The sequence below is a fragment of the Perognathus longimembris genome, chromosome 2 (assembly GCF_023159225.1).
Source record: "Perognathus longimembris pacificus isolate PPM17 chromosome 2, ASM2315922v1, whole genome shotgun sequence".
NCBI classification, from domain to species: Eukaryota; Metazoa; Chordata; class Mammalia; order Rodentia; family Heteromyidae; genus Perognathus; species Perognathus longimembris.
Window position 1 is genome coordinate 74647967 of NC_063162.1, and position 23296 is coordinate 74671262.

At 48.7% G+C, this 23296-nt stretch overlaps 1 protein-coding gene across 1 annotated transcript; it reads right to left on the minus strand.

Annotated features, from left to right (window-relative positions):
- Positions 1 to 1451: 1451 nt before the first annotated feature.
- Positions 1452 to 22793, minus strand: Fkbp9 (FKBP prolyl isomerase 9). Its single transcript, XM_048339496.1, has 10 exons — positions 22451 to 22793; positions 14132 to 14277; positions 13468 to 13657; positions 12727 to 12872; positions 10083 to 10272; positions 7781 to 7926; positions 6329 to 6515; positions 5487 to 5632; positions 4288 to 4451; positions 1452 to 2602 (listed from the first exon to the last, which is right to left on the minus strand). The coding sequence occupies exons 1-10, from the start codon at positions 22675 to 22677 to the stop codon at positions 2426 to 2428; spliced, it is 1719 nt and encodes a 572-aa protein (XP_048195453.1). The 5' UTR covers positions 22678 to 22793; the 3' UTR covers positions 1452 to 2425.
- Between the last annotated feature and the right edge of the window lie 503 nt (positions 22794 to 23296).

The window sequence follows — 23296 nt, forward strand, 5'->3', positions numbered from 1 at the left end:
TTTATAAAATTATTTGTGATGCAAAGACGAAACCCCAGGCTTAGCACATGCCAGGCAAGCGCTCTGCCCCTGAACCACCACCCAACCCAAAACATGAATTGTAATCTTAACCTGAGGAAGTCAGGGTCAGCCAGTCACCTCCCATGCTGAGTACCCTGAAATCTGGTATTCCCTGAGGCCCCTCCCCTCAGCTTCCACACGTGGGGTTGTCCCCTTGTCATAGCTACACCACGCCACAGGTGTTTAGAGTACTTGTATTCAAGAACTTAAGAGTCAAGTATCCAAAGATACTAGCCAGGTACCAAGGTCTCACACCTGTAACGCTAGCTTCTCTGGAGGCTGAGATCTGAGGATTCAGTTCCATATCCAGTCCAGGCAGGAAAGTCTATAAAACTCTTTACCTCCAGTTAACCACCAAAAAGCAGGAAGTGAAGCTGTGGTAGAGTGCCAGCCTAGATTGAAAAAGCCAAGGGAGCGCATGAGGCCCTAACTTCAAGCCTCAATACCAGCACCTCAACCCATAGCTCAGATCTTCTTCACATTCCTCTGCACCAAAGAGGCCAACCTCTGAGGCCCATTCCCTTTGGCTTTGGATGGGGTTCAACTACTAGGAACAGGGACAGGAGAGAAGGGCATGTGGGTGGAAGGACAAAAGGGTAGATGGATGGAAGGCGTGAAGAATGAGAGATGGAAGGGCAGCAGGACTGACAGGCAGCAGGGTGTAGAAACATGGAGGGAAGACAGGTGGACAGGATGAAGGGTAGGACAGAAAGATAGGAGGTTAGACGTGGGAAAGGGCATCATTGTGTAGGGAGGGGAAGCTGGGTGGAGGACAGGAGGGCCTAGCATCTGTACTTACCTCAGCCGCACTGGTAAGCTTGGGTCCTTGGATGGCTGCCCCTCAAGCTCCTCCAAGGCAGCCTTGCCCTCTTCTTGACCTATCCTGAGGCTTGACACGGCCCAATCTCTGTCCCTGTGCTCTTTCACTCAAGGTTGGTGTTCGACCACTTGAGCCACAGCTCCACTTTCAGCTTTTTGATGGTTCGTTTAAGATAAGGAATCTCATGAACTTTCCTGTCTAGGCTGGTTTTGAACTATGATCCTCAGATCTCAGCCTCCTGAGTAGCTAGGAGTAGCTAGGCCTGAACCACTGGTGCCCAGTTCTCCTTGTCTTTTAGGTCAGGGTGAACAACCTAATAACCGACACTGCCCTCATTATCCTGCTGGTATCCTGAACCCCACCTCACTTTCACAAAATTTTCAAGAACTCCTCTTCAGGACCCCAAGTGACCTGCACCCCCACGTAGGCATCACTCTCTTTCCAGCACGTGCACAGAAGTCATGTGCCTGGCTGGCTCTGATGGTCACTGGGTTCTCCAGGGACTGTCTGTACCTCCAAATAAAATGTCATACAATGAAATGATGTGATTCAACATTTTCTGTCAGCAAGGTCAGGTTTCCAACATTTATTCCACTAGAGGAAGCAGCATTTCCATAAACCAACTCAAGGCTACATCTGTGCACAAAAGCCTCAGTAAAAAGGCAGTTTCCAAAGGAAATGGCTGACTCCCGGGGGTGGTGCCACACCACAGAAGGACAGGAGAAAGGCACAGTGTGATGTGACGATGGCCATGTGACCATTGCATGATGGGAAAAGCAACCAGCAGACAGTATTACTGCCTTCCTGTGGCAGAGTGGAGTGACCCGGATTGCCCCCAAACCATCCTCTAGGATGCAGAGGAGCAGCAGGAAAAGGTCTCCTTCATCCCAGCCCAGTGAGGCTGCTGAGTGGCCACACAGCCCAGGTGGGAGAGGGCTCTAGGGAGGAGAGAGCCAGGCAGATTCTCCACACAGCAACAGCAGCATCACAGCCACTCGTTTGTCCATGGAGTTGTCTGCAGGAGGCCGGATAACCTGCCAGCTAGGGAATGCTCAGGTGGGATGTGATTCTCAATGAGTGGGGAACAGGGGCTGCAGGGGCAGGGTGGAGGATTTCAGAACACAGAAAAGCCAGAGGCAGGGCAAGAATCTCACAGGCATGCAGGCTTCTTCTGTCCATGGAGAGAACATTTTAAGACACTGGGGAAGTTTAAAAAAAAAAAATAAGCACTTTACATAGAGAGCTGGACAAGACATTCTGTTTCCTCCAAGAAATTGAAACTTCTACCTGTTCCTATTTTCCTTTAATAACAAAATTTCCCAGAAGACTGAGACTGCCAGAAAAGCCTTCATAGTGCTTTTCACAGCTGCCTAAGGCCCCTGCAGATCTGCCCATGAGCTAAGGTTCTCACGGGTGTCCCCCAGTTTGAAGTTTGCACCAGGTCTGTGTGGCCTACCTGCTACCAAGGCCCTCACCCTCCCTGCATTCTGCCACAGTGGTGGCTTAGGTTACACACTCCCTGGCTCTACTGGGCTCATGGTAGCTTTAGAGTTCATCGTGTTTGGCCTCCTGGTCTTTGAGTTTGAATTCCTCAGCCGTGACCTTCCCATCGCCATTCCGGTCCTGATTGGTGAACATATTCTTCACAATCATTTCAGCCTCAAAACCAGGAGCGAGTTTCCCTTTGCCAGTGGCCACCTGGGCGTGGATATACTGCGAGAACTGGGGACAGGACAGGGCAGAAGCAAGACAGTGGCTGAGAACACAGAACCATTCCAATCACAGTCCAGGCCCAACATAGCCCAGGGGACACAGCTGGAGCCAGAGCCTGCTCCCACAAGACCCCCACACCAGTGGCCACCGGAGCATCCCCTCACCCCACAGGCTGCCCACTGTCCTAGCCACTCAGATCAGGGTTGCATTCATTCATTCACTCACACAGTGCAAACCTACTGATGTCCACCATGTACCAGGCACCCCTGTGGACCCTGGGGGCTGACTGATCAGGACACAAATGAACAAATGCCCTGCACATGCTGGCATTCCAGGGGGAAAAGATGAGCGCAATCAGTGAATGAATGGCACACTTTGTTCCAAAGCTCAGGCACAGAATGGAGATAAAATCTTGCAGTCGGAGGAGATGTGCAAAAGCCTAAAGGAGTTAAGAGAATGAGCCACATGCTGTCTGGAGCAGGGTCTAGGAACATGGCTGGTACAAAGGCCCAGCCAGGACACAGATGAAGCACAGGCAGGAGGCAGAGGCCTTGCAGCTCTGTGAGGCCCTGAGATAACTTTTGAGAATGGCCAGATGACAGTGTGGTCACCTGATCAGCTGCAGGACAGAGCTGTGCTGAGGGCCACAGGAAGTAAAGGAGAAGCAGGCGCGGGGTGGGGGTAGAGGGGGACTCCAGCATTGTAGTGAATTTGATGTCAAGCTTGTATAGGTATAGACATGTGGGCTCAAGCTCCACATCTGAAGCACTGGGACACCCAGCCCTCAGATGGAGGACCCATGTGGAGCAGAACAGCCCAGGCCCAGCTGGGCCTCACAGGGGATAACAGACAGCCAGATCCTCTGGAAGTTGGGACAATCAGGGGTGCTAAAGTAAGAGTAGACGGAGGATAGAGGACTGATCTCAGGCTCAGCAGCACAGGAGGCACTGGATATGGAAGTAAAGGGCTCTGAGAAACAAAACAGCAGCATCATAGGACAAAAGCTTACCAGAAGGGGTCTTAGGAAAGGATGGAAAGCTGGTGCTGATGGTTCATGCCTGTGATCTCACTACCCAAAAGGCTGAGATCTGGAGATCACAGTTCAAAGCCAGCCTAGGCAGGAAAGTCCATGATACATTTATGTCCAATTAACTACCAGAAAACTGGAAGTAGAGCTGTGGCTTAAAGTGGCAGAGCGCGTTTCTTGAGCAGAAAAGCTCAGGGAGAGCACCCAGGCTCTGAGTTTAAGCCCCACAACCAACAACAACAAAAGAAAGAAAAGAAAAGGAAAGCTGGGGGGCAGTGGTAAATTCCTGTAATCATGGCAGCATGGAGATTCTGACTAGCCTGAGAAGTATAGTGAGACCCTGTCTCTTAAAAAGTTTAGCCAGGTGTGTGGAACACCTGTAGTTCAGGAAGCCAAGGCACGAGAATCTCTGGTAGAAAATGAGACTCTGCCACAAAAACAAAACAAAAAACAAGACAGGAACTGAAGGAAATCGGATGCTGAATGAATGGCTGGAGCATGCACAAGAATGCCCAGAGGAAAAGCCAGGGAGCTGGGACTACGGTGTGTGTCAGTGCAGTACATCCACAGAGAAGGATGGGGTCCCCCTGCACCTCCCTGTTCCCTTTCTCAGCTGAACTGAGTCACTGGCCCTGGTATAAGCCCTTCCACCCCTCAGGCTGCTCACCTCTTCCAGGAGGACTTCTCCATCTCCATCCTTGTCGATCTCCTCAAAGAGGTTGGGGGACACCTCCCCATTCCACACAAACATGTACCCCTCAGGCAGGCCGGCCACCAGCTCCAGCAGCTCAATGTCAAACACCAAGACAGCACTGCCTGGCACCTCTCCATCTGCTCGAGGAGAAGCAGACAGCATGGGTTCGCACCCAGCAGGTCCCTCCACCCACTGCTCCCACTAACCTAGAAGTAAGGAGACTGCACTTGCTTTTCCAGGTAAAAGAATAAAATGAACTAGGTCCTGAAAATAGCATTCAGAAAAGATAAGTGTCGTTTCATGCAACTTGGGTTTCAATTTTATATGCACACAGTGATGGTGACTGAGGCCAACTTGGCAAAAAACGACAAGACCCTCTCTGAAAAACAACTTTATGCAAAAAGACAGGCATCTGGCTCAGTGATAGAGTGCCTGCTTTGCAAGCACAAGGCTCTGAATTCAAACCTTAGTACTGATCCTCTCAAAAAAAGTTGACACTTCCCACTGTAGTGATGACCCCAGAGAGTAGTGTTCTTGGTTCCCTGGGGAAGCCACACCTCAGCTAAGTCAGGCAGCAGGACACAACCCCGTGAAAATGCAGAGTAGTCACTTTTTCCCAGAACCAGACCTGACTCTGCCAAACTTTGCTGGCTGACATGTAAGGAGCCCTGGCCTTCGGCATCCACCTGTCCAAGCCAGAGCCAGAGGGAGGAGGTCACTGCCTGCAGCAAGGGGCAGCGCTGCCTTGCCGCCCACTCCCATGTACCAACCAGCTGGCTTCCCTGCTGTTCCTACACAAGCTCACAAGCACCAAGCATAAGCACCAGGGCTCTTTAGGCAACTTAAAACCAGAAAGCACAGCTACTCAGAAGGCTGAGATTTAAGGATCATGGTTCAAAGCCAGGTTGGGCAGGAAAATCCCTGAGACTATTATCTCCAATTAACTACAAAAAAAGAAAGAAAGAAAAAAGCCAGAAGTTGCCTCAAATAATAGAGTACTACCCTTGAGTAAAAGAAGCTCAATGACAGTGCCCGGGCCCTGAGTTTGAACCCCAGGACCAGCACCAAAGAAAAAAAAAGGAAGAAAGAATAGGTTTTAAGTGGGAGAGGCATATGGCAGTTCTAGCTCTAGCCCCCCGAAGCACAGCCTGTACCCCAAGTGTGGTACTCACCCACGCCGGCCTCCCCGTAGCCCAGGTGTGGTGGGATGATCACAGTTCTCTTCTCACCCACGCACATTTCCCGGAGGCCCATGTCCATCCCCAGGACCACCTGACCAGACCCCAGCACGATGTTGTAAGTCCTGCCTAAACTCCACCTGAAAGAGAGACAAGAGACATGGGTTAGATCAGCCAGCCTCTGGGACCTAGGGTGCTTGGGAGAGGAACAAGCAGGTCCTACAGGAGACTCTTCCAAGATAACCGGCTCCTGTCTATCCCCAGGAGACCTCGAGCCACACAAAGGCACATTGCTCCAAAGGGCTCCAAGAGAGACAAGTGCCATGTAGGGAGGGTGAGCCCCCCTCCAGGGGCCAGTGTTCCCATTTGCACAGGCAAATGTATCCTTGATTTTCAGAAGGAATGCCTTTGTTCAGTTCCTGCCCCCATCTCCCATCTACCCTCTCCCCACTTTAGGAGCCCTGATGGGAATATGAACTCAGAAAATGAAGCAGTTAATTCTTTCAAGGAATAAAGGGACAGCCAAGGCAGAAGGTGGCCAGAAGAGTACACAACTTGCACCACCATACAGGCAGCCCTGGAAAGCAGATTCACAAACACACACACCTGCACACATACCAGAAGCAGAGCTAGCTGACAATGAGACCCTGGTGTTTATCCAAGGGCCAATTTTAAACACAGTTGCACAAGATCTGCTTTATAGAAAGGTAATTCCACAGGGTAAGAACTAACCTGGGAGGCCAGACATGGCTGTGTACGCCTATAACCCCAGCACTGTGAAGGTTGAGACAGGAGGATTTAAAGGACACAGCCCCCCACTGCCCCAGGAGGCTTACGTGGAGTCCAGCAGAGTCCCATCCAGAAGGGAGGCATTGTAGTGGTACTTGAGGTAGTCACCCTTCTTGCTCCGCACTGAGCAGTCCGGGGGCTTGTAGTGGGAGGTGATGTTGATGGAGTCAGAGGGGTTGTGGAAGTCAATCACATGCACATCGAACACCAGCACAGCCGAACCTGGAATGTTTCCTGAGGACACAGAGACTTCAGTGAATGAGCCCTGTGGGCCACAGCACCCAGCACCACTCACTGTGACCTGACTGCCTCCGGTGAGGAACGCACCAGAATGGAGCAGTGACCATCAGAAGAACTGAGTCTTCATTCTGAAGATAAGGAAATGGAGGCATACTCTGGACTCAAATGCAGGACTGTAGCCTGTTTGTCCCAGCTGAATTGGCCACAGATGGCTGAGGGTGTGGCTCCAGTGGTCTACCAAGCCACTTGCCCAGTAAGCGGGAAGCCCTAAGTTCAAATCCCAGTACCACTACTGTTAGTCTGTAGTGATGGTGGCCTTTCAGACTTAGGGATGCAGCGAGGCTGACACTGAATTTGACTAACTCAGCTTCTGTGCTGAGCACTGCCAGCAAAAACATCAACCTGGAGGCTGATGCCCACCTACTCAGGTGACTATCTAGCTGGCTGTATGTCAGCTCCCAGGTGCCTGGCTGACTCTGAGGCACAGAGGGCATCCAATGGGTGTGGGGCAAGGATGCGAGCATGTGTGAACAGAAGCTCTGCACATCTGATTCACTGCACATCTGATTCTCTGAGAATCCCCACCACCGCGTCATAAAAAAAGCAAAGACGCCTTGATGGACAGGCAGATGGAGTTCCTGGACAGCAAAATTGAAGACCAGAGTGAGAGCCCTAAGATTTTTTTTTTTTTCACCAGTCCTGGAGCTTGAACTCAGGGTGTGAGCACTGTCCCTGGATTCATTTTGCTCAAGGCTAGCACTCTACCACTTGACCCACACCACCATTTCTGGCTATATATATATATATATATATATATATATATGGTGTTGAAGAATTGAACCCAGGGCTTCATGTATACGAGGCAAGCACTCTACCACTAGGCCATATTCCCAGCCTACGTGAGACCTAAGACAGGGACTAAGCCATAGCCAGCAAGCACCAGGCCTCTCACCCAAGTAAGGATTCTGTTTTTTCAACTAAGCAAGATAAATAAAGCTAAAGAGAACAAAAATTGAGCAACATATAACCAGTCAATGGAACAGAATGGAATTCACAACTTGCAACTTTGGTATAGACTTAAATATTTTCAGAAGGAAAAGAAAGATGGAGCTGGTAAAACAGGAGATACAACAGAACATTCCAGAAACTAAATCCACATGGGCAATCAAGGCTTAAGTTGGATGTTAACCCATGGTTTTGTCTGTAGAAGCCAAGCAAGATGGGAGCAGCCAGTGAGCAGAAAGGCAGGTGATGCGCACCTCTCCCCTCCTCTCCATAGGCCAGGTGAGGGGGGACCACGATCCTTCTCCTCTCCCCAATGCAGACGCCCAGCAAGCCTTCATCCATCCCAGGAATCACATAGCCCTGCCCAATGTATGTGTCGAAGGTGCGGTTCCTCGAGTAGCTACAAGAGAATGGAAACAACCAGGCAGTCACACAGCATACCATAGTGCCATTTCAACCATCAGCACCACAGAGGTCTCCAGACCTCAGAACAGGTAAAGCCACGGTGGTGACATGTGCTTCCAAGACAATGACAGGAGCAGACCTCGCTCTACTCAAGTCACAGAGGCACCGTGGTCTGTGAGAGGGAACCACAGGAAGCCAGCACTGCCTTAATGAAAAACCAAGGGTAGGTCTTCATGGAAACTAAGAGATCACAGGGCAGTGTCTCCAGCCATTAGAGAAGAGTATCTGTATATAGGAGATATGAATCGTGTGTGTGCGTGTGTGAGTGAGCTAGTGTGTGGGCTTCACACAAGCTAGGGTAATGCTCTAGCAAGAAGCCACATCCCCAGTGCAGGTGTAGACACTGATTCCAGTAGAGCAGCACAAGTCTGAGGACAATTTCATTCCAGAGACTGTGGAGACTCCTCCCTGAGGGATCTGGGGAGGAGCCCCTCCTCCTGGGAGCAGAAACACTCCTAGAGCAAGACCCCCCCAAATCCATGTAGGAACTAAATTTGCTATAGAACACCCCTCAGTCACTAAGGGAAAGTGACAGGTGTTGGAAAACCGAGCTAGCCAAATCAAGTAAGGTTCTCTGTCATAAAAATTGATGCCACCAAGATGTCTAGATGTTGGAAGGGAGAGGAGAGAAAGATGAAATGAGTGACTGTAAACCAAGATGCATTATACTTATAAACAGACTTGTTGAATGGTAACCCTTTGTACAACTAAAGATAATAAAAACATAATTTTAAAAATCCAGATAGATGGGCTGGGGATATGGCCTAGTGGCAAGAGTGCCTGCCTCATATACATGAGGCCCTGGGTTCGATTCCCCAGCACCACATATACAGAAAATGGCCAGAAGTGGCGCTGTGGCTCAAGTGGCAGAGTGCTAGCCTTGAGCAAAAAAAAAAAAAAAAAAAAAAAATCCAGATAGATTAAAGATTTCAACACAAAGGGCTGTCTGCACACAGAGAAAGTTAACTGACGTTTTTTTGTTTGTTTTTTTTTTTGGCCAGTCCTGGGCCTTGGACTCAGGGCCTGAGCACCGTCCCTGGCTTCTTCCCGCTCAAGGCTAGCACTCTGCCACCTGAGCCACAGCGCCCCTTCTGGCCATTTTCCATATATGTGGTGCTGGGGAATCGAACCTTAACTGACGTTTTTAAAAGTTGGTCACCTTGGGGTGAGGATAATAAAGGGTTAACAGGATGTTACTACACAATTTTATTTATTATATAACAGAGATAATGCTTTGTTAGATATTATACGTATATGACATCCTGTATGCCATAAAGAAACTAATAAATCAGAAACAAATAAAGAGGGTTGTTAATAAAATGGTAACTCTAGGGGAAGGAAGAGGGACTCTGGGCAGATGGGCAGGCATAAAGCATATTGATTTTGTATCTATTATCTTTAAGTAGCTGTAGAAAGCTGTTTCAAATCACCAGATCAGTTTGTGAGTACACTGCATCTCGATCAAGTCATCATTTCCCCCACCTCTCCCAACTCCACCAATCCCCTCACATGACCTGGTTGCATTTCCACATATATACGCTGAATATTAAATTGCTTTCACACACCTTGCCTCTCTCCATCTGTCTGCTTGCCCCCTCCCCATGACCTCATATTTGTTTTGATTTGGAATCACATGACTGATGCTCTTTCAAAACAAAAATCTTAAATGAAAGACAAGCTGTTAGGACTAAAGAGTGTATTATTCAAATGAAATCCTTTTTGTGTATATGCTATTTGTCATTTTGTTATGGAGTTTGCACTCAGGGCTTGGGCGCTGCTCCATTTTTTGTCAAGGCTAGCCCTCTACTACTTGAGCCATACCTTCACTTCTGGCTTTTTGGTAGCTAATTAGAGATGAGAGTCTCGTGGACTTTCCTGGCTGGGTTGGCTTCTAACCAGGATCCTCAGATCTCAGTGTGTAGTAGCTAGGATTACAGGTCTGAGCCGCTGCTCCTGGCTCAAGTGAAATCTTACCACAGGAAATCCCTGCAAGGCTCTTGGATGAGCACATAAACTGGAAGTCTAACACCAAGAGGGACCAGCAAGGCTGCCAGGCTTTATGGATCTGGGATCTGGGGGCTACATCCTCACCTGGAGTCAAAGGCAGTGCCGTCAAGCAGGGAGCCGTTGTAGTGGTACCTGAGGAAATCTCCGCTCCGGCTGCGCCGCACGCAGTCCGCAGGCACCTCTGTGTTCTCCACCGTGATGCCATCCTTGGGGTTGTGGAGGTCCAGCAGCACCACATCGAACACCAGGGACGCCTGTCCAGGGACGTCCTTCCCTACCCGCCGGAGGACGAGAGACGTCTGCACCAAGCTGGGGCTGGGTCACCACCATGCACTGACCCTGGTGCTGGCCCTTGACCTTCTCCAGCCAAGGGCAAGGGGGATTCCAAGTCCTGGGGTCCTCGGGGGTCTGACTATTGTGTCTCACCATGCTCACCCATGCGTGTTGTGACTCCATTGCTTATACCCATGGTGAGTGGCTCTATGCCATGTGCACCCACACTTACACAGGCCTGGGGGTTCTGTGTGTGGACAGATGGAAAATGCAGGCCCTAAAGGAGTGCTGGTTCTGCAGAACCCCCACTCATGGGGCCTCTTGACACCCACCAACAGCCAGGCCTCCAAGCTGATGAATTAACTGCACAATGTGTCTCTGGGAAGCCTTCCATGCCCACCTGTGTTGTGAATGGTGGCACACATCCACCCTATTCCTCTTCCTCAAACTTCCAAGCCTCCTCTCACTTTCCCATAGTCCCTATAGGCTTCATGATCACAGCCAAGGTGTTGGAAAGGCAAAGTGGAAAATTCAGTGCTTTATCCACAGCAAGATATAAACAAAACCAAAGCTAGATTACAAAAAAGGAAAAAAATGACACCCACAATCCAAAAGTGATTTTATCTCCCTGAACCTGGAGGTGCAAAGGGGGTGTTCACTGAACACCATCCACCCCTCCCCCTATTGCTCTGGACTCCCTATCTGGGGCATTTAATGAACCCCAGATCAAAAATACCAAGGATTCTTCAAAAATAATGTTAACTGGGTGTTAGAGGCATACATCTATAACCCTAGCTGCTCATGAGCCTGAGATCTGAGAATTATGGTTCAAAGCAAGACTAGGCAGACAAATTTGAGAGACTTTCTCACCAATTAACCAGCAAAAAGCAAGAAGTGGATGTGTGGCTCAAGTGGTAGAGTGCCAACATTGGGCAAAAAAGCCAAACAAGGCCCTGAGTTCAAGCCCCAGTACTGGTACAAACGCACACACACACACACACACACACACACACACACACAGTTATTAATAAGAATTGTTTTCCTTGTCATATGGAGTTAATCATAGGTAAAGCACAGCATAAAGGAGAAAAGTGGGGGAAATGTGGCAATTTTGACATCATACAGCAAAATTTCTCTGTCTAAAGTATCTACTTCAAATTTCATTTCACAGATGGGACCCCGAGAGCTTGGCACCCATGGCACTGGCTGGAAAGGCAGCAGCAGAGCCCATCTTTAAATGAACTCAAGATGAAGTTTCTGCAAAGGGCAATGCCAAAGGGCAATGCCTGGCAGCAGGGCACAAGTGTTCTGTAAAGATCTCCACCAGCTGGCAAATGACGCCAAACCCACTGCTTCCCTGCTGGCCATTTGTCACAGTGCACAAAGAGGGTGATGGCATCCTGAGTGGTGTGCCAGCCCAGGTGTCTCTCCCTCCCCTTGGAGCACAATGACATCCTCAGAAAGCAGGCACCTGAGCCAGCCTCTGGAACACACAGTGTGCCCCATCCCTGGAGCTGATGTATACCTGAGAAGGTTAATCCTTTGTACTCTGGCTCTCAAAGAGGAACAAAGGTTTTCTTTTTTGTCCTTTGTGGTGCTAGGACAGAACCCAGGGCTTCATGCATGCTAGGCAAGCACGCTACCACTGACATCACCAAAAAAACACCCTATAGTTATCATTTGTTTAGCCCTAGCACGCACACGTACACATACACACACACACACACACACACACGTATTTCCCAAGATATATTCAGCCATTTAAAGATTTATTTGAATACCTGAGTGCAGTATTCAAATATAAGCTACTTATTTTAAATATTTAAGCTACTAAGCATTATTTAAGACAAAGAGTGGTCTTCCTATGAGACTGAGCATTTTTTTTTTTTTTTTTTTTTTTTTTTGGCCAGTTCTGGGCCTTGGACTCAGGGCCTAAGCACTGTCCCTGGCTTCTTCCCGCTCAAGGCTAGCACTCTGCCACCTGAGCCACAGCGCCCCTTCTGGCCGTTTTCCATATATGTGGTGCTGGGGAATAGAACCGAGAGCTTCATGTATAGGAGGTAAGCACTCTTGCCACTAGGCCATATTCCCAGCCCAAGACTGAGCATCTTGTTTGTTATGTGGATGAAAACACAAGGGGTCTGAGACCAGGTGAAAGAACTTCCATTGGTGAAGAATAGCAGTGCAAAGAACTCAGACCTCAGAGAAGGGAGAATGGGCATATATTTATGACAATCATTCAAAACTTTAATTCTCTCTTAGCAGGGTACTCTGCCCACATTTCTTCTAAGAAGCCACCTGTCACGTGCCCAACAAAGGCAAATTGTCACTTGAGTGTATCAAGTGGCTGCAATATTGGAAAGCAGTGGGGCCCATGAGATTAAGACTAGATTAGACAGCAGTGGGTCCCATGGGATCACCACTGAATCAATCCCTAAGAAGGAGGAGGACTCACCATCTCCTTGTTCTCCATAGGCCAGGAAAGGAGGAATAGTGATGACTCGCTTTTCCCCCACACACATGCCCAGCAGCCCCGTATCCATGCCAGGAATCAGCCAGCCAATGCCCACATATGTGTCATAGGTTCTCATGCGATTGTGACTGAAAGCCAATGAGAAAGGAAAAGAGTTCCACGGTATGGGTTTCCAGTTTGTCCTTCAGGGAGGATTTTGTTACCCAAACCTCAGGTGAACAAGCCCACAACCATCTCTGGAGATCACTGCTCCCAAACAACAGAAGGCAGCCCAGTGAAGAAGAAAGGAAAGGCTCAGATTTCAATCAGTGACTGATTACCACAGACAAGCTTATTCCATTAGTCAAGCACACTGTGATGACACAAAATCTAGTCTAAAGCTTAGCCTACATAGAGCTTTATTTCTGCCTGTCCTCCCTCCATGGGAAAAATATGAAAATGAGCCAAACACACGAATCTACTAAAAAATATGGCTCTTTGCTTAATGATAAAGTCTCAAAATACTGTTAAATTAGGTAATACTTTAGAGTTCTCTAAGGTGTACTAAACCTTGATTCTGGCACCATGAATATAAGACACTACCCAAAAGTATTACATAGAGAAGTTTAATAGTGGTGGAAGTTCAGACGGGTCCTGTTTCTGGCTTCCTAATGGGCATAGAATGTAGACAAGACTCAGGAACCCAGGGGCATTTCAATTGGTACTATGAACAGAAGGACTTACCTGGAGTCAAACAGTGTGCCATCCAAGAATGTCCCGTTATAGTGGTACCTAACAAAATCTGACACCTGGATCGTCCGAGAGCATGTGGGGGGCTTGAAATAAGTGTGAATCTTGACCTGGTCTTCTGCATTCCAAATGTCTATCAGAAGTACATCAAAATGAAGCAGAGAGTTTGGGGGAATCACACCAGCTAGAAATGAAAGAGAGTTCACACTTAGAGACTACTGCTTTTCAGGCCACACAAATAAATACGTAGGACATTGCTAAGAGGAATGGAAACCCAAAGGGTTCAAGCTGGTCACTGATGAGCAATTCCAAAATGACCCATCTTCTCTTCAAATGAAACTAAAAGAAAAAACACAACATTTCTTCTCATAAAAGACACCACTGGACATGATCATATCGATGACACCTTCTTTCATTTCTAGAAGAAATGAAATCTAAAATAGAAATGTCAGTTGTGTCTGTCTTCACTCCTTTTCATTTTCCTCTCTTAAAGCCTCCAAAACTCTCCTGTCCGGTTAGCCACAGTCTCAAGAGTGTTCTGGTTGTTTCTCAGGTGTGTTTACAAGTACCAAACAACTTTGATCATATGAAATAATTTTTATCAAAATGAACTCCAGGAAATGGAAACAAGAAAATAAGTAAGTACGAGAGAACTCACACACGCCCTCACTTCCGTAGGCTAGCTTTGGGGGAATCTTCACGAATCGCCTCTCATTTACACACATCCCAATGAGAGCCTGGTCCATCCCTGTGATCAGCTGTCCTTTCCCCACGAACACGTTGAATGTAGAGTCTCTGTCATAGCTGACAACCAGAAGACAGAAAAAGAAAAGCATAAACTCCAGCAACATGGAAGTTGCTACAAGCATAGGAGTCAGGTCACTGCCACAGTTATCACACAGGTAATGAGAGTCTAAGGACTTCTTGAAACCACTCACTGGTATTGAAAGACAGGAGTCTCAGCCTAGGGCAGGAGATAAATTGGCAGGAGCTTGACTGCAGCCTGTGCTCACCCGCAGTGTCAAAGTCAACAAGTGAAGGCTTGCCATTTGACACTGTGCCTGGTGTTTGCAGAGACACACGAAAGAAGCAGAAGGCACAGGCTTGCTAACCAATATTTTATGAACTGGCAGTGAGGTGCTTTCAGATCCTGTATAAGACAACAACTGCAGTTCACTCATTCAGGCCAGGCCTAGAGTTCACCTCTGGAATCCTCATTTTTAAGAGACAGATTGAGAGCTTTGCAGTTTGAGGCCAGTCTGGGAAGAAAAGTCATGAGATTCTCTCTTAACAAGAAAAAGCTGTGTTTGATGGCTCCCATCTCTCATTCCATCTGCTCAAGCCCAGAGGGAGGAGGAGGATCAAGGACTAGGCTGGCCCTGGGCAGAAACACCAGGCTTTATACAAAACTTAGGTACAGGGCTGGGAATGTGGCTTAGTGGTAGAGTGCTTGCCTAGCATGCATGAAGCCCTAGGTTTGATTCCTCAGCACCACATAAACAGAAAAAGCCAGAAGTGGCTCTGTAGCTCAAGAGGTAGAGTGCTATCCTTGAGCAAAAAGAAGCCAGGGACAGTGCTCAGGCTCTGAGTCTAAGCCCTAGGACTGGCAAAAAAAAAAAAAATTAGGTACAGCAAAAGTGGAAGTAGTGGAACACTTTGCCTAGCAAGTATAAGGCTCTGAGTTGCCAAAACAGTATAGAGATTGCAAGTTTTAAGAAAGAAAAAGAAAAATGAATTTAAAAAACCCTCTTCAGAGCTTGATTTATAATAATGGACAGAAGTTTGAGGGCATGGCTCTGACTGCATATAAGGGAGGACCTATAATAAAATACTCAGTGACCATCTTATAATACAGATTTCTACTTATTGACTGGAAGGACATATTCAATAAGATAAAGTACAGGTTACAGAAACATGGTGTAAGTAATTATATACTTAATCCATATGTATGGATTAGATTTTACCCCATTTATTTATAGATAGTGATACAGATAACAGGTATTCAGTTATAGGTTAATAGATAATAAAGAAAGACAATAGATATATAGATAAATGGCTAGATAGATGATACAGAAATATATATAGTATAGATACAAATGAGATATAGATAGATAGATACATAATTCATAATTGGCAGGAGAAAACCCCACACGGCAGTAAATGAAAAAATATTTATTTTTATTTTTTGCCAGTCCTGGGGCTTGAACTCAGGGCCTGGCCACTGTCCTTGAGCTTCGTGTGCTCAAGGCTAGCACTCTACCACTTGAGCCACAGCGCCACGTACAGCTTTTTCTATTTAGGTGGTACTGAGGAATTGAACCCAGGGCTTCATGCATGCTAGGCAAGCACTATATAAACTAAGCCACATACCCAGTACATGAAAATTTTGCCAGTGGTAATCTATGGGCAGCGGGTTCCAGGTGACTAGCTATATTTTCTCTTCAATTCTCTCTTCAGATTCAGAATGACCCTATAATTACTTGTGCAAGCAAATTCAAAGCTGCAGGATTCAGGCCATCAGGACCTGCTGCCCTTCTCTGCCAATTTCTTCTATCTTCTCTGCACCCCAACTTCCCCCAACCCTCAGCAAGTCAGGGCAGCTTCTGGGATCCACCACCATCTCCATCGCCCCGTTCTGCAGATCTGAATAGCCTTCCTTCTCTTCTTCAAAGTCAATGAGCAGAAGGCAGGATTTCCAGTTCAGGCCTAGCCAGAGGACAAAGCTCTAATCAGCTCTATGGCCAAGCCAACTCTGCACCTCCACCCCTCCCCGCAGGGCCTCCCCAAGCCCTGGAATGCCAGCTTGAATTACACTTGGCTTGTAGCACACTGCACCACAAGCATCATGGACTGCGGGATTAAGACAAAGAACCAGACTCCAGGGGTGCACCAATGGCACACAGCAACGCACAGGCAGAAGGTGACTCCAAAAGCACAGTTTTCAGGGCTGGTAGAGCACTTGCCTAGTGAGCACAAGGCCTGTGTTCAATCCCTAGCATGCACAAAAAAAAAAAAAAAAAAAAAAGACACATCGACCAGGCTCTGATTTTCATACCTATAATCCTAGCTAGTTGGGAAGTTGAGATCTGAGCATTGCAGTTCTAAGCCATCCCAGACACAAAAGTCTGTGAGACTCTTATTTCCAAAAAGCCAGAACTGGAGCTGTGACTCAAGTAAGGAGTGCAGGCCATGAGCAAAAAAGCTCAGGGACAGGCCCTGAGTTCAAGCCCCAGGACTGGCATGCATGCACAACCACACACACACACACACACACACACCCTTCATGGCACTTGAAAATAGTTCCCAAACTTAGTGGAGGTTTTAAATAATAGTATTTACACGCACAGTAGCTAAGAATGCTCTTCTCACCTGCTACCTAGTTTAATCTTCATGCAACCTCTGAGGTTGCAGGGACCAAAAAGTTTAAAACTTCCCCCAGGTCAGTTAGCCAAGTGGGAAAAATACTGCTAGATCCCAGAATGGTCCAACTCCTAGGTGCCTGGCACAGAGCCTCTCCAAGGTGGATAAAACTCGCAGAGGCCTCACTCTTAATTACTTCATCCCTGATGGCCTGAGCATCTAGAACAAGAACTTTCCAAAAGAGGCACTCAGCATCTAGCCATGGAGGCCGATACTGTTCACTGCCTCAAGTCTGACCATTTGGAAAAGCAGTTGTCTCCAGAGCATTTCTGCTGACCAGTGGGCAGCTGGCAGCCCAGCACTCATGAAAATCACTCTTGGCATCTGGAATGAGGGCGCGGACAGCTGGTCCCGGTGTCCAGTTCCTTCTCACCTTCTGCAGAGGGCTGGCCCTGTGGGCCACACCCCACAGGCTAGTCCAGGAAAGCTTCGCGAAAGGCTGCACACATGGACACTGCTCTCACAGTGAAAAGCTAAGGTGTTTTCACTCAGGATCGAGCCAGTGAAGCCACCTGTGCCATTTCTGGTCTGGGACGTACTAACTGTGCGACTGAGCAAGAAAAAGAAACAACAGTGGAGGGGAGAGGCTGCAGGCACACCAACAGGGTCAAAGTAGTTTGCATGTAGGAAAATGAAGAGTGAACCTGTTGAAATGTTCTGAGAGGAGGGACAACTGAGGGGGGAAGTGACAGTGAGGCCAATGGAGAGTCATTGTATGCCTGTGTAGAAAACATGTCATAATGGGTGTCAGTAACTCATGCCTGTAATCCTACTCAGAAGGCTGAGATCTGAGGATACCGGTTCAAAGCAAGCCCAGGCAGGAAAGTCATTGAGACTCTTATCTCCAATTAACCACCAGAAAACCAGAAGTGGCACTATGGCACAAGTGGTAGAGCACTAGCCTTGAGCTGAAGAGCTCAGGGACAGCGCCCAGGCCCAGAGTTCAAACTCTACAACCAACAAAAATAAAAATTTAACAAATGAATGTCATGATGGAACCCCCTGGTGCAATTAACATATGCTAAAAAAGAAAAGAAATACAAACCCTACCAACTGGAAAGGAAGTAGTGCATCTGCTTCAATATGGAATCCTATGTAGAAAGCCAGGCAGAAATAAGAAAACTTAGAATTGATCAATCTCAGCCTCCTTGAGTAGCTGGGATTACAGGTGTGATTGACCAGCACCCAGCCATTTTTCATTTTTAAAGAGGCTAGCTCCACCTTTGTGTTTCCCTTCCCTTCTACCCCTCTGTCACTACCCACATTTTCCCTGTCTGACCGGCCTTCCTTCCCCTAATACATCTTCCCCTCAGCCCAAAGCCTTTTCCCTCAGCCCAGGCCTCAGGAAGGATCTGACCACCCACCCCTTGCACACAAACAACTTGCAGTCAAGCCTTCTCCATGTTTTCCTAGCTCCCTGCCTTTCTGTCCTCTGTAGTTAAGGGTAGACTACAGACCATAGATTATGGTCATAAACTCCCTGGGTTCAAAGTTACACAGCACCACCTAATACTTAGGTTTCTTGGACAGGTCATCTGGGCTTTCTTAACTGTGTGTGCATGTGTGTGTGGGTATACATACGTGGGCTGTACTAGGGTTTGAACTCAGAGTCTCATGCCTTAGCTTTTTTTTTTTTTTTTTTTCTACTCAAGGTACTCCACTCGAGCCACAGCTCCACTTCTGGCTTTTTACAAGTTCATTGGAGATTAAATTAAGAGTCTTACGGACTTTTAAAGTCAGGGCTGGCTTCAAACAATGGTCCTCAAATCTCAGTCTCCTGAGAGCTAGGATTCCAGGAGTGAGGTACTGTGGCTGGCTCCTCTTAGCCACTTCACTGCAATGAGATGTCTTCCTCACTGTCCTGAGATGGATTTTTTTTTTCCTGAATAATTATTTATTGTCAAAGTGATGTACAGAGGGGTTACAGTTTCATACATAAGGCAGTGGGTACATTTCTTGTACTATTTGTTATCTCCTCCCTCATTTTCCCCCTTCCCCTCCCCCCTGAGATTAAATGAATGAATACAAGCACAGGTGGGGACTAGACATAAACTTGAGTTCACACACTCTTCTTACAAGACTGATAACACTGTTTTGTAACTGCTTTGGCAGTGAATGGCAGGGTTGGTGGAGAGGACACACAGGACTAGTACTAATCTCTCTGAGGGCAGACCACATGAATGTCTGATGAAGGAGAGTGGCACCAACATGCTCTTTCTACTGCCCTGCATTGCCTCACATTGGTGGCTGCCCACAGAGAGCACAACTTGTTCTAGTGGGGATTACTGATTCCATCAGCTCAGGAAAGAAGTCTTCCCTATGTTGTTAATATTATTGTTATTATTGTGGTGATGTTTGAACTCAGGGCCTATGTTGTTAATATTATTGTTATTATTGTGGTGATGTTTGAACTCAGGGCCTATGTTGTTATTATTATTGTTATTATTGTGGTGATGTTTGAACTCAGGGCCTTTAGCTTGAAAGGTAAGCAAGCTAATACTTGAGCCACACCCTCAGCCCTTTCTGCTCTAGTTATTTTGAGGGCTGTTTCGTGTTTTTGCTTGGAGCTAGCCTCAGAACTGCGAGCCTACAGACTTTCTCCCTCAGGCTCAGTGGCAAAGCGCTTGCTTAGCAAGTGCAACGTCCTGGGTTCGATCCCCAGTACCAAAAAAAAAAAAGAAAAGACAGACTTTCTCCCTCCTGAATAGCTTGGATTACACGGATGAACCAGCATCCCTTACTTTATAACAAAAGGAGCAAATGAAAGAAGATATACAAACAGCCAATGAACATGTGAGACACTGTTCTAATTCAATGTCAGGGTAATGCAGATCACAGACATATAAGACACTACCACTGCTGGGCATCTGTAGCTCACACCTATAATCCTAGCTATTCAGGAGACTGAGAAATGAGGATACATTTTCAAAGCTAGCCCAGGCAGGAAAGTCTGTGAGACTCTTATCTCCAATTAACCACCAGAAAACCAGAAGTGGAGCTGTGGCTCAAATGGTAAAGCAATAGCCTTGAGCTGAAGAGCTCAGGAACAGAAGCACCCAGGCCCAGAAGTCAAGCCTCACAACAACACAAAACATATAACAACCACAGAAAGCAAAAAGACACTACCACTACTGTAAGGTGACCAAACACAAATGAAAGTGTGAACATGAACAAGGTGTGAAGAATTCGGCAGGAGGGAACAGAAGCAGAAGAGGAAACGATGACAGGAGTCCTTCACAAAGTTAAATTGAGCCAGCGATTCCAGTCCTAAATATAAACCTAAGAGAAACTGAAGCATGCCTGGGCACAAAATTCTGCACACAACGTTCATATGAACCTCACTTCATAATGAAGGACTAAGTACACACCAAATACCTATGGGTGAATCCTGAAAGAGGAGACAGGGCATTCCTTCAGTGGAGCATCCTATGCACAGCCACGAAAGAGACTAGGGGTGGGAGTGGAGGGGGGCTGGGAACATGGCCTAGAGGTAGAGTGCTTGCCTCCTATACATGAAGCCCTGGGTTTGATTTCTCAGCACCACGTATACAGAAAAAGCCAGAAGTGGCGCTGTGGCTCAAATTGTAGAGTGCTAGCCTTAAGCAAAAAGAAGCCAGAGACAGTGCTCAGGCCCTGAGTTCAAGTCCCAGGACTGGCAAACAAAAAAAAGAAAAGAAAGAAAGAGACTGAGGTCCTGGCGGGTGCCAAATATACATGGAGTTTGGAAAGCTATATGAAGAGAAAAAAGTCAGATGCCCACACCACAAACTGGATGACTCGGTTTATATGAAATGTCTGCAACAGACTCAACAACACATAGATTTGTGGTTGACAGGAGCTCAGGAGGTTGGGGCGGGGAGGATTCAGGAAGGGGGTGGGGTGCTACTGCTGAATTAGGAGTGCCTAATTTCTTTTTTGGAATGATAGAAATGTTCTGGAAGTAGACAGTTATGATATTTGTATGGCTCTGTGAATATACTTAAAAAAAAAACAACCCAACTGCTGGGCATATGCCTGTAATCCTAGCTACTCAGTAGGCTGAGATCTGAGTATTGCAGTTCAAAGCCAGCCTAGGAAGGAAAGTCCATGAGATTCTATTTCCAATTAACCACCTAAAACCCAGAAGTGAAACTGTGGTTCAAGTGCTAGCCTTGAGCAAAAATGCTCAGGGATAGTGCCCAGGCCTGGAGTTCAAGCCCCATGACCACCACCAACAAACACCCAACTGTACATTCTCAGTAGGTGAATTTTATAAGAATAACATTTGAATGAACTTCCAACTGGTTTTTGTTTTGTTTTGTTTTTTGCCAGTCCTGGGGCTTGAACTCAGGGCCTGAGCACTGTCCCTGGCTTCTTTTTGCTCAAGGCACTCTAACACTTGAGCCACACCACCCCTTCTGGCTTTTTCTATATATGTGGTGCTGAGGAATCCAACCGGGGGCTTCATGTATACAAGACAAGCACTTTACCACTAGGCCATATTCCCAGTCCCTTAATGAATTTTTTTTACAACAACCTGAAGCAGTAGTAAGAATGATGAGGGCTGGGGTTCAGAGGTAGAGCCCCTTTCTGGATGCACAAGGCCCTCAGTAAATAGTAAGGATGCCATCTCTACTTTTTATTTTTTGCTTGAACTCTGGGCCTCTTGCTCTTGCTTGGCTTTCTCACTCAAGGCTGGTGTTCTACCACTTGAGCCACAGCTCCACTTTCATCTCTTGGATTTGTCTGCCAGAGTTTGTTTCTTCCCCTGCAGATCCCCAGACCTTAGCCTCCAGAGTAGCCAGGATTACAGGGATGAGGTGCCTAAAACGGCAGGATGCCATCTCTTAGCACTGCTCATGTGCCACGTAGTACTGTGTGCAGAACTGAGAAGTTTCAAAGAGGTGGCAGTCAGTGTTCTGTCTGTGCTGCATTCAGCCCAGCATTCTACAACTGGAGTGATTCAGGGCCCCTTGCTGGCTAGGACCCTGGTTGACAACAGAAGTCTTGGGGAACACAGCTCGACCGAGGCCAGCTGGATGTGGGGACCTAGGCCGGCGTGGCCTAAACTACACTGGAAGACACTGGGAAGCGGGGGGAAATGATCCTGAGGCCTTAGGACCCCGAGCAGGACTGGGTACAGCAGTGTCTCTGGGACCATGCACCTCTGCCTCCGCAGCTTCAGGACGGCCCACGGGAGGGGGGCAGGGACCCTGGTCCCATCCCACTCAGCCTTTACCCCAGTTTCCCCGGCCTCGGCCTCGAGAGCTTCGGGGACCTCCTCTCACGTCTGCTTTTCCACAAAGAGGGAGCTGTGCTCGCCCAGCCCAGGCCCAGACCACTAAGGGCAGGGCTCCCACACGCCCGGACTGAGATGCTGGGGTCCCGCAGGGACATAGGGCGGCACCTACTCCCTGGCCGGGGGCCATTTTACACGAAGTCACCGAGCTGGAGATCTCATCCCAGGGGGCCGGGCGACCCCGCCGCGAGGGCCGGGACCAGGGCCTCCAGGCAGGGACGCGGGGCCTGGGCGGGCTGCGAGAGGCCAGCCGGCCGGAGGGGCGCGGCGGCGCGGTACCTGGAGTCGAACTTGCGGCCGTCGGGGAAGGTGCCCACGTAGTGGTAGCGCACGAAGTCGCCGCTGCGCACGGCGCGCGGGCAGTCCTCGGGCACGAAGCGCCGCTCGATCTGCAACTCAGGATCGGCGCCCAGGCCCGCCACGGGCGCCGCCTGCCCGGTCACCCAGAGCAGCAGCAGGAGCAGAGGCGGCGGCAGGGACCGCCAGAGCCGGGTCCCGGATGCCATCGGGCGACGGGTGAGGAGTGGGGACGCGCGGGTGCGTGGGTCCGGCGGATGCGCAGCGTCTGCAAACGTGGAATGGTCTCCGGTCCCACCGGGATTTGCCACAGCCCCCTCCCCGGCCCGCCCCCAGCCCGCGCCCGGTCGCCTGCTGTGCCCGCCCCGCCCACGGGACCCGCCCCTCCCTGGGCTCCGCCCCATCCTGCCCTGCCACATCCTTCCCTGAAGGGCCACACCCCATCCTTCAGGACCCCGCCCCTCCTTGCTGGGACCCCACTCCTCCTAGCCAGGCTCTAGCCCCCTAAGCCCCGCCCCGTCAGGCAGCCCCTCCCCCAAAGACCCCGCCCACCGCCCCCCTTTCTCATGGGCCCGCCCACAGCTCCTCCCCCTCAGCCCTCGCCCGGAACTGGCAGCCCAACTCCTGGGATGGGGGCCCGCGGGGCGGAGCCGCAGCTTGGAAAGGAATCCAGATCCTCGTGGACCTGGAGACCTGGAGATTTCCTCGCCCGTGCTGGCCGAGATGTGGGGGGGGAAAGTTCCGCTTGTCCCCTGGAGACTGCACATTGCTCGCCACGTGAAGCAGCCTCCCCGTGGCCCGCGATCCACTCACCCCCTGTGCTCCAGC

Bases quoted from the DNA above. Each gene is read 5' to 3' on its own strand.
- Fkbp9 (XM_048339496.1), bottom strand. From the start codon at position 22,677: ATGGCATCCGGGACCCGGCTCTGGCGGTCCCTGCCGCCGCCTCTGCTC. The intron at 5,633-6,328 runs GTAAGCCTCCTG...TCTCTCTTTCAG, and splicing joins GGGACTCTGCTGGACTCCAC to GTGGAGTTTAGGCAGGACTT. The intron at 2,603-4,287 runs GTGAGCAGCCTG...TCCTGTCCCCAG, and splicing joins GAGAAGTCCTCCTGGAAGAG to TTCTCGCAGTATATCCACGC.